This window comes from Oryx dammah, unplaced genomic scaffold (genome assembly GCF_014754425.2).
Source record: "Oryx dammah isolate SB20612 unplaced genomic scaffold, SCBI_Odam_1.1 HiC_scaffold_5, whole genome shotgun sequence".
NCBI classification, from domain to species: domain Eukaryota; kingdom Metazoa; phylum Chordata; class Mammalia; order Artiodactyla; family Bovidae; genus Oryx; species Oryx dammah.
In genome coordinates this window covers 66,751,012-66,762,371 of record NW_024070189.1, presented here as the reverse complement: position 1 = coordinate 66,762,371, position 11,360 = coordinate 66,751,012, and the positions used below count along the sequence as shown (strand labels likewise).

Sequence of the window (11,360 nt, the reverse complement as noted above, 5' to 3'; positions counted from 1 at the left end):
TTCGCGACTTGGGCACAACACACACATAAAGAGGAAACCTGGAGACAGTGCCTATTAGAACCTAGGGAAAAGGGTGGCCTGCCCTGGTCATTTCATAAGTCTCTCAGTGAGATTCGGATGCCCTCTGCCCTTAACCAAGATGGCCGCTCTGAAGCGGCAGCGCACTGTGAGATATGGCAGCGCTTCCGGTCCCTCTGCCCTCAGCGAAGATGGCGGCAGTGGAGAAGCGGCGGCAGGCGGTGGCACAGGCAACCAGTTTCACAGACAGCTACCGGCCAGGGGTGCCCCGAGCGGCGGCGACGGCCGAGAGTGAAGAGGACTTCCTGCGACAGGTCGGCGTGACGGAGATGCTACGCGCGGCCCTGTTAAAGGTGCTGGAGGCGCGACCGGAGGAGCCCATCGCCTTTCTGGCTCACTACTTCGAGAACATGGGCCTGCGGTCTCCTGCAAACGGCGGCGCCGGGGAGCCTCCGGGACAGCTCCTGCTGCAGCAGCAGCGCCTGGGCCGCGCACTGTGGCATCTTCGCCTGGCTCACCACTCCCAGAGGTGCGGGGCTGGGCCGGGCCTGGACGGGTAGGGGCCGCAGCCGGACTTCAACTCCCAGCGGGCTCCGCGCGGCTCCCCACCCTCGGCGCCGATGCACGAGCGCGGGGCGTACTGGGAAATGTAGACGGCTGCGTCTGGCGCGGAGGGGCGCGGACCGCGCGGGGCTCCAGCGTCCCGGCGAGGCCACCCAGCTGAGTGCTGGCGCTGGTACTTCTGGTCGACTTGGTCTTTGGTGATGCCTCTTTGCAGATGCCGAGTTTCCCCGTGCACCCCACCCCACTTTTGAAAATCATGGAGCCCACACAGGACTTGGTCCCTCCTAGCTGCAGAGTTCCCGGCTTGGAGAACCCTGCCCATTCAATCAAAAAATGAGTATTTACAGGGCTGGGTCGTGGAGACGGGGAGCAAACCAGTCACTGGAGGCCCCTACTCTACGGGGAGGTCCCCTGCGGGCAGGAGGGGCGTCCAGGAAGGGGCCCGTGTGACACATAGGGAAGGGTATTGCGGGCACGAGGTACCAGGTGCCCTGGTTTGGAGGCTGCGGGGCTGTAGTGTGGGACCCATGGGGAAGGGGAAGAGCTAAAGCATGGGGCTGTGGAGGCAATGGCGCCTTCCCCCACCCCATCCCCCCACAGCTCTGAGCTGGGGGAAGGGTGAGTGAATGGACCTGGTCAGGTGAATGGGGAGAAGGCGTCTGACTCGCAGCATCAACCAGACAAGGTGGCCGCTGGACGTGGGTGGGCTTGGACTCAGATGTTGAGGCGGTCCCCAGAGAACCCAGGAAAGGGAGGAAGCCAAGCAAGGGAGCGTTTCAGCCTGAGCCCAGCACCCACCTGCCTGGGAGCACCCTCCTGAGTCAACGTGTAGACCCCAAGCGGGGGAGCAGAGGGGCCAGGACGAGCCGGGTGTGGAGGGCTGGCAGGGTGTCCGAAGTGACAGCCAGAAAAGGGAGCACCTGGAGATGGGGGCCTGGGGTGGTGGGGGGTAGGGGGCAGACTGGCAAGCATGCATGGGTTCTGCTGGGGCACAGGTGGCTGGGGGTTGTTCAGGAGCAGCCCCAGGTGGTCTGTGAGGGGGGAGGTCACTGGTTAATCGGGTGCTGGGAAAACCTTGCAGCTGGAAGGTGGATACTCAAGTCTGCAGCTGAGACATGTAACAGGGGCAGGAGGTTGTCATGGGGAGAGGGGCATTATGGAGGCCTCAGGGGAGCTGAGAAGAGCCCAGGACCCGACTCTGAGAAGCCCCAGGCTCAGCGCACCCACAGGAAAGTGTCAGAAGACAGAATAGACATAAAGGAGGGAAGCAGAAGACAGGGGCATCCAGGACACATTCCAAAGAGGAGAAAAGTCGGCAGCAGGGCCGTCAGGTCCTTGTCCAGGTCAAGCACTGCACAAGCCACTCACCCCCTAGACGTCACTACGTGAAGGCTTTTTGCAGCACTTTTCCTAATCCACACAAGTACCTGTGAGCTGCTGGCCACCCCATGTCCAGTGGCCCTCAAGGTGAGAGCATGTGAGACGTGTAGGATTTAGAACCTAGGGGCTGCCTGGGTGTCCTGGGGCTGCTGTAAGCAATTACCACAAGCTCGAGACTCAAAGCAGCAGAAATGTATTCTCCCACAGTCTGGCGGCCAAAGCCAGAAATCTAGGGGCTACAGGGCTGTGCTCCCCCATCCCCTGAGGCTGCTGGGGGAGGTCCTTCCAGCTTCTTTCCCTTCAGGGTATTGTGAACATCCTTGGCCAGCCAAGTCCCTCATCCTTGGTGTCTGTCTTTAAAGGATAGTTGACATTGGGTTTAAGGCTCATCTCATCTCCAGATCCTGACTAATGACACAAAGACCCTACTTCCAGACAAGGCCACACCCACAGGTCCTGGGCAGACCTGCATTGCACGCGTGGGGCTGAGGGGATGACACTGTCCACCACGCTGCAGGGCTGCTGGAGCTGTTGGTGGGAGGCTCCAAGGGAAAGGAGCGGGCTGGGCGAACGACCAGGGCTAGTGCTGCACCTGGCCTCCCTGATCTCAGAGGTGGCTTCCCAGGCAGAAGCCCGGTCACCTCAGCTGCCAGGTCAGAAGCAGAAGCCAGACCAGGCGGGTCCCGGGCGTGGGTCCACCTGAGGCCAGGCAGCCCCGATGCTGTGTCGTGGCGGGGGTTTCCTGGGGCCGCTCTTGAGAAACCTCAGCACGAAAGATTTGGGGCAAACTCAACCTAAATCCCCTGTGCTGGGGTGGAGGAATGACACGTGTTGGTAGACAGTGGAGCCAACAGCCCACCAGCCCCCAGAGCACAAACAGCTGATGCTGTAGGGCAGCCATGCCACATGTGGAGAGTAGCAGCAAGTAGCCAACCCCTGCAGGCACTGTCACCCCAGAAAGCACGCAGAAGCACCACAGTGTCCAGGCTAGTGTCCTTGGCTCACAGCATCCTCTGTGGGGGTGTCCTGGGTACTGTGAGGGTGTGGGGCAGCCTCCCTGCTCCCCACCCAACTCAATGCCAGGAGCCCTCCCCCATGACAAGCACAGATGCCCCAGACATCACCCCGTGTTCCCTGGGGGCAGAATCTCCGCAGATGAGACACACCGAGATAAAGGAGTCCACCACCTGCGCGCCCCCGCCCCCCCCCTGCAGGAGACCTTGCATTCCATGACCATGTGACCTCTGAAGTCCTGAGATGTACACATTTCACACACACCTGAGTCAGTTGGGGAGAGGGGACTTACAGATGCTGGGGGGCCACCCTGGTTTACACCATGTGACTCAGAGGGGCAAGTATGAAGGCAAAGGCTGTGAGCAAAGAGAGGACCCCATCTCTTCAAACACTGAACCAGAGCCCCTCCCCCTTGGCTCTCTGACATTGTGTGGGTGGGGGAGGTCACTCTGTAGGGGGTCCTGCAGGTGTTGAGCAGCCTCCTGTGCCTCCACCCACCCAATGGTGACAAAACTGCCCCCAGACATCATCACTAGTGTCCCCTAGGGGCAGAGTCACCCCATCGAGAGCCCCTGTCTACAGCGGAAAAGTCTCCTCGTCTCTGTGACATGACCCATAAATTGGTTTTTAACAAATGCCCAACGTGCTCTGTAAACTCCTCCATGTGGGAGCTGACACAGGGGGAGCCTGAGGACCAGAGCCCAGGATGGCAGACCACGTGGGTGGCCGCTCTCAACTGGAGCCCCCAGAAGAGCCTCGAGGTGGGGTGGGCCTTCCTCTGTCTTCCCCCTGATGATCTCGTCTCCCTGGGCCATCACTGCCTGCTATGCATCGTCCTGCCCACAAGGCTGGGAGCCCATGGTAAACAGCACCTGGACAGGGCTGCATGGCAGCAAGTGACAAGCACACATGGGACCCCAGCCGCACACATGGGACCCCAGCCTCACACAAGGCACAGAAACTAATCTCTGTCCTCCCAAGAATCCTGAGACACGGGCTAGAACCCTTATTTTCCAGATGAGGAAAACAGCACAGTGGATAGAACCGGCACAGGTCTAGGCTGGCCAGGAACAGCACTGACCAACTCCAGGGTGATTGAGTCACTCAGAACAATTGGCTAGTTGACCAGGTTCCTGGGGGAGACTTCAGGCAGAGCTGAGTGGTTGATGGATGAGCTATCAGGCCACAGGGACAGGCACCTGAAACCTCAGTGGCCTCACAGCTGCTGCAGAATCAACAGGGCACTGCTCACTCAGGGTTGCAGGTGAGCAGTGGGAAGTGGGCCACGCCCTCGGGGGTGGGATAGCCTGCTGCCAAGATGCCCCCGAAAGCTCCCTGTATTCACAACCTCAGGCAGCTGCCTCGCACATCAAACCAGACCAGCCCGCATCACTACCTTGCCTGTCACCCACTTGGGGCCAGCACCATAACCTGAGCATGCTCACCCTGCCCCTGGGGAGGGGCTTCCACAGGGAGCCTTCAGGGGAGGGGGCCCCACCAGGGTCCTGGCTGCAGACTGAGCTGGGACTACCCAGCCAAGCCGCTCCCAGTTTCTGACTCAGTCTAGGACATGATCTAGGTGTGGGCTTAACTGCTACATGGCCACCAAGCTGGCCCCAGCATCATCACCACCAGGCTTGCTCCCACCAGAGACCCTTGTCCTGGGAAAAGTAGCTGACAACAGAAGCTCCTACAAGGGGTTGTTTCGAGGCGGCAGCAGTTAACACAGTGCCAGTTGTGCAAAGGGAGGGTCTGGCACCCCCACACTTCACAGGGTGCTCTCACTAACCCTAAAGCCCCAGCACATTGTCCTAGAACTGAGAAGTGAATCACAGCTGGGCAAGACCCCAGGTCCTGCCCTCTCCCCTCTGCACTTCGGCTTCTCCTCCGTAAGGGGCCTTGACCCCTGGAGCTCACTGGGTGAGCATGGCTGTCCTTGGACCCCACCCTGCTCCGGCCCAGTGTGGACCAGGCTCCTACCCATGCTGTCCAGTACAGGCGGGTGGCATGCCGTGTCTCACAGATACGAGTGGAGCCGGGCTCTCAGAAAGGGTGAGTGTGAGCCGTGGGGTTCCCCTACCTGTGGGACCCCTGGCCCGGCCATCAGCTGCCTCAAGCCTCACTTCTCCTTTGCTTTAGAGCTGTGGCAGGGTGTTGGCTGTCAAGGGGGGGGAATTGGATTGGGCACCCAGGTTGACCCAAGCCCGCACACACAACCACCTGGGAGGCTCCTGGCATGGCCAGGGGGGCGGCAGGGGGGGACCTCATGGCTTCGTGGGGCAAGCAGTAAGTAGTGTCAGCACTGGGGCCATTCCTGATGTGACCTGTGGAGGCAGGAAGCAGTGTGTCCGGGTTGATGTGGCCACTTGTGGATAAACTTACAAAGCAGCAGCAGCGGGTTTGAGCCACACCCTGGGTTACAGGCTCTGGGCCTGCACAGGTGAAATGAGTTAACTCAGTTAAGAGGTAGGGACAGTTCTGCCCAGTGACACCTCTAAGGTGGAAAGTCCGTGGGCAGGAGCCCGCTGGCAGAGTTGGCAGCCGTTTCTCTAGCTCCTAGGTGGTGGTGTGGGCCCTGGGACTGTAATGAGTGACCAGACACATGAACTCTCAGACAGACTCCTGATCTGATGTGATGGGAGGGAGGGAACTCAGGAGGACTCCATGAAGATAAGTATGGGAAGGGGTTAGGGGGTCGGGGAGGATACTGCCCTAGACATGATGCTGAACACAGACGGCTGAGCACAGACTCGGCGGAGCTGTGGGGAAATCTGCGGGAGGGCACTCCAGGTCAGGGCACAGCTGGTGGAACGGACCTGAGGCAGGAGGCGCCGGTGTGTTGAGGTTGGGGGGCCGGAGCAGGCCTCTAGTGCGAGCCGACAACCCCCTCCGCCCTCAGGACGGCCTTCAACAACAACGTCGGCGTGGCCTACGAGTGCCTGAGCGCCAGCGGACGCAAGAAGAAGCCGGGGCTGGACGGGCGCACGTATAGCGAGCTGCTGAAGCGCATCTGCCGCGACGGAGAGGCCCCCGAGGAGGTGGTGGCGCCACTGCTGCGCAAGATCCAGTGCCGGGACCACGAGGCAGTGCCGCTGGCCGTGTTCCGCGCGGGGATGCTCACCTGCTTCGTGCTGCTGGAGTTCGTGGCGCGCGCCGGCGCCCTCTACCGGCTGCTGGAGGACCCGGGCCTGGCCGTGGCTGACCGCCGCTTGGGCCAGGCCGTGCTGGACACGCTGGAGGGGGCCCTGCAGGCCAGCGACGACACTGCGCCCGCGCGCTACCTGGAGGCGGGCTCGCGCCTGGGGCCCGACAGCCTGGCGCTGGCTATGGACCGCGCGCTGGTGGCCCGACGACCCAGCGCCCCCATGACCCGGGAGGAGTTCCTGGAGAAGGCCGCGGCCCTCTTCATCGCTAAGGTCAAGCCCGTGGGCTGAGCCCCGCCCTCCTCCTCCGCCTCCTCCTCCGCCTGGACATACAGGGCCCTCAGGGCCTGCTCACCTGCTTCTGGGCGGAGCACTTCCGGGGGCCAGGACTGGGGTGTCCCTGCATGCCAGCTTCCCACCTGGAATGGTGCTTCAGCCCCCTTCAGCAGGAGAGGGGGTAAGGGTCCCTCCCCGCACATTCACCAAGGTTCTCCACTCCTGAGCAGAAATAAAGTCTGTTCCCCAGGCTGACATGATGTGTGTGTGAGCGCCGGTGTCCACTCCCAGCACACATCCCCGGAAACGCTCTCCACTCTGGGAAACCCCAGCCAGCCCCAGCGAGTCCCACTGCTGCCCAGAAACCAGGGTGCCCCTGCACTCGGCTTCATGGGAGCGGAGGGCACTGGGACATCCAGTGAGATGCCTTGGACCCACAGCCCCAAGATCTGGGAGGCACGGGTGGCCCCCAGCCGTCCCTCCCCGAGCACCAGGACGAAGCAGGTCCTCTCTGGTCCTCCGTTTACCCCAGCCACCAAGGGAAGAGGTCAGCTGGGCCGGTAGTCATGATGGTGATGACGGAAATAGCCAACAAGTCCAAGGCCTGCAGTGTCTTGCCTCACCACTCTCTTATGCAGAAGGTAAACCACTGCCCACATCTGGCAGATGGTGAAACCCAAGCCCAAAGGAGCAGAGGTCACACCACCAGTAAGGGGCTAACAGGGCCCAAGCCCCAGTCACCCACACCCACACCACCTCTACCACCACGGGGTGGGAGGGGAGGGGCGGGAAACCCATCCAGGATCCAGGCATACCAGACAGTCACCAAGCACCTGGGTGTCCCCCTCCCACCAGTGGGATCACTTCCTGGACCCAGGACTCTGCAGGAAACACACTGCTAGCCCAGACCAGGTGCAGGCGGGTCCAGCCTCAGCTTCCTCTGTTAATGGGACCCAGGCCACCCCCGTTCTGACTGAGGGAGACCACACACAAGGACGGAATCTAAAGTCTTTCTCCAGCTACCTTTGGCAGGAACCAGCTTGCCTTCTCGTTTCCCAGCACCTGCCCTTGGCCGGTAACTGATAAACCAGTAACAGCCCCACCTTCCTTTCTTTTCCCACTGGCTCTTCCAAACTCTCCCAACCCCCTCCAGGGGCAGGAAAGAGATGGAAACTGAGTCCCCCACCCCCTCCTTGCACTTGGTGGCTTTTGTGACAGTACTTGGTTCTATGTACCTGTCATCATGAAAGGTGACGGGTACCCCTGTGGGTGCTGGCATGGTATGCAGCGGCCATGCTGTGAGGCGGCACAAGCTACCTGGAGGTACCTGACTGGCAGCTCCTGCTCTGGGGTAAATGAATGAGTGTTATTCTTTGTGGGGTCATTTGTTCCATAACCAGAAGATTCAGGCAGGTGCTCCAGTCAGTAAGCATTAGCTGTTACAGCATACAGCCTACTCTTGGGCCCCAGCAGCCACCAGTAACCTGTGGTTCCCTGGGGGCGACAGAAACTGTCACCAGCCATCAGAAACAAGGCTGGACAGTATGCAGAAGCCATCACTGGTGCCACCAGATTCTCTTCCCAGCTAAGGAGGCTCACAGCTGCCCCACTGCAGAGAAGGAGCCACATGCCCAGGAGACCCTATTACCCTCTCTGGGACAGGAGTGGCCAGTGACCACCAGGGGATGACCAATGGAGGACTTTCAGGGGCGTGGCCAGCAAGGAATCACCAGGGTATGGCCAGTGAAGGACTGGCCATAGGTCTAAGCTGGCCGGCTTGCCTCAGGGGAAGCTACCTCTGGAGCAGGTCACACTTCAGGGCCAACTGACTCCCCCCAACTTCCCCTGCCCTGCCTGGGTTGGGCCAAGGCTCACGCCAGCTGGGGTCATGTCCCCTGTTCTGTCCACCTTCCCTCACTGCCTCCCCTGAGTCACCATCATGCCTGATCTTGGGTCCAGAAGTCCTGTCTTGACCTTTACAGGCATGACCTGGGGAAGCTGAGCCACTCTGCTTACCTGGCCTCGCAGCAGCGTGGGCGCTGGCCTCCCTGCCTTCCACACTCCACAGGCCCCAGAAGTCTCCTCCTCTCCCCCAGCTTCCCAGGGGAAGGCAGGTGTCCTTAGCTCTGTTAAGGGCCTCTCCTCTACTCGTGCTTCCTCCTCACTTGGCATCTCACCGGGGCCACAGCTTCAATTACTGCCTGGTCACCAAGGAGTCTCAAATTCACGTCTCAAGCCCAGCTCTGCTCTGCTCCAGCCCTGGAGAGCCAACCACCTGCTGGGCATCTCCTCAGGGACATCCCAAGATCATCCCAGGCCTGTCACATTCAGGATGGAGCCCCCGGACAGCCTCTCTGGTCCTGGGGCTCCTCTAGAGTTTGTGGTCTCAGAGGAAGCCTCCACACCCAGGACTGGGGCTTGGCCTGGGTGCCTCCCCTGTCCTGTCAGCCGGCCCTTCTCTACATCCTGTTGCTTGCACATTATAGCTTCATCCTGCCTGCTCCTACCCACCCTGGTCCAGCCCACATCCCCACCAGCCCAGCAGTGCTCCAGGCACCCTGGCCTCAGTGAGTGGTTCAGGAACAGCATGTTAGTCCCAGCTGGCCAATGAGACACACAGCCCTGGGACTTTTCCTGGAGCTGCTGTGCTGAGAAGACCTGGTCCTGGATCCTGGAGCCATCTGGTCACCACATGGCCTGTGAACAAAGTGAGCACTCAGGAAGGCTGGGCAGGGAGACTCCTCAGCATCTATTCTTGCCTCTGTCCCCTCACTGGGCCAGGCACACTGGTCTCCAGCTGGTCTGGCTTGTCCCTGCTTCGGGCCTTTGTACACACTGTTCCTTTTTCTGTGACACTATTCCTCCAGAACCACGTGGCTCATTCCTTTCTGGTCTCTGCTCAAATGCCACTTCCGGAGAGGCGCCTCCCTCAATGATCCCCGTCCAAAATAACCTGTCTGCTCCACTCCTATTGCTAATGCCTCACTCTGCTCTACATTTCCTCATAACAATTACTGCTACCAGAAGTTAACAACTTGCTTCTGTCCTTTCTTGTCTCCCCAAAAGCAGGGGCTTTTATAAATTTTATTCACTACTGTACCTGAATATGTCTATGGAAGGCCATGAATTAATTAATCACTTTTCCAGAGGAAGAATCTACACTCACAGAAGCCAGGGTATTCATTCGCTGTGGCTGCAGTAACAAAGTACTTGAAAAACAAAACCCCAGAAAAACCCAACAACACAAGTTCATTATCTCACAATTCTGGAAGGTTTAACATTTGAGGATCATTTCCAAGTGTATGGCAGAACCTAGATTTGAATTCAGGGCTCTTCTATGGCATGTGATGGAAGGCTCAACTCAAACTGGCTTAACAAAAAAAGAAATAATTTAATTACTAGCATTACTGCAAGGGGAGGTCAGGCATGGCTGGATCCAGAGCACAAACAGGATCATCAGCACGTTCCCATCAGGCAGCTCAGCTTTCCTGAGGGCCAAATTTTTTCATAGGCCTTGTGGTGATGAGATGGTCCTTTAGCTGCAGGCCCAAGTTCTCCCAGCTCAGCCACCCCAGCATCGTGTCCCCAGAAAAAGACCAAGTCACATGCTGTCCCCAGATGAACCACTGCAGCCAGGGGCCCTAGGACGTTGGTTGGATGACCCAGCTCTGCAGCCAGGGCTAGGAGTCAGTCCAATTCAAACCTTGCAGGCTAAAAATGGGTACCTCCACAGGAAAATGGAGGTGCTATGGCTGGAAAACAGGCAAGTAGAAACCCCAGCTGGCCACCACCGCAGGATGTTTCAGAGTCCAAGGTGTGGGCTTTCCTGGAGGGACACAGCCTCATGTAGGGGGGACTGGCTGGAGGGTCCATAAACCTGGCACCTCCCTTTACCCTTTACATTTTCCAGTTGAGCCCCCACCCACCCCAAAACTCCTGTGATGTGGGGTGTATGTTGGCAAACTTCTCTGGAAGAATCATAATTCATTCTAATTACTACTGATCAACAAACTGGCGCATGCCAATGCTATGATGTTGATGCTATGGGCAGAGGAGGAGGAACAGAGAACACTTAGAACACTAGACAAAGCAGGGTGTGCAGCCCACTTTATAGACGAGGGTCCCCTCCAGGTCCCACAGGGTGCAGGGCACAGCCCCCTGTACTGATGAAGCTGCTACTCTACCCAGGTTCTCAGAATCCTCCATTCGTCCCCACAGATGACATTTTGTTTTCCTCCCCCAGACAGGTCTACCTGCCTGTCCTCAGTGGTGACCAGCCCAGGGCCAGATGTCAGGGCACCTGGGAGAAGGAAGAGGCTCAGCCCTGCCCCAGGTGTTGGTGCAGCTGTTGGCAGCCCGCGTCCCCCGCCACGAGGCCACCACAGGCCACGGGTGCCAAGCCCACCCTCATGGTGAGCTGTCACCTGCGGACGTGCGGGGATGGAGGCCACGCCCTATCCCTACTCTCCCATCCAGATCTGAGTGGGCGTCCGGGCCCAGGGAGCAGCCTCAGTCAGGACTCTGGTCTGGGGTTCCGGTGGGACGGGTGCCGAGTCAAGGCTCCAGAAGGCGCGCCGAGTTGGGAGAGGGCTGCGAGTGACAGAACCCTCCCCGCTCGAGCGTCTGAGGCGGCCAGACCGGGTCCCGGGTAGGGAAACTGAGGCTCGCGCCGGCACCGCCCCAGCCCCGCCCCGCGCCGGAACGTCACAAAAAGGCCCCAAAAGCGCGGCGGGCCGGGCAGAGCGGCGCAGCGCTGCCCTGCCCGCGGCCCCACGCACAGGTATCCGCGGAGCTAGTCCGAGCCGCGGCGGCGGCGGCCTTCCAGGGGATCGGAAGCGCCAAAGCGCCTGCGCGCGCGGCCCCCGGCTCCCGGCGGCGCGCTCGGCGGCCGGGGGAGGGGTCGCTTCCCGGCGTGCCCCGCGGGCCGGTGCGCAGGCGCGATCGGGGCAGGCGGCGCGCATGCGC

The 11,360-nt window shown here is 60.1% G+C and overlaps 1 protein-coding gene across 1 annotated transcript; it reads left to right on the top strand.

Annotated features, from left to right (window-relative positions):
• TPGS1 (tubulin polyglutamylase complex subunit 1) lies at nt 1-6,650 on the top strand. The gene is made up of 2 exons (XM_040240293.1): nt 1-547; nt 5,876-6,650. Exons 1-2 carry the CDS (start codon nt 174-176, stop codon nt 6,408-6,410), a joined length of 909 nt encoding a protein of 302 aa, XP_040096227.1. The 5' UTR covers nt 1-173; the 3' UTR covers nt 6,411-6,650.
• Nucleotides 6,651-11,360: the final 4,710 nt, after the last annotated feature.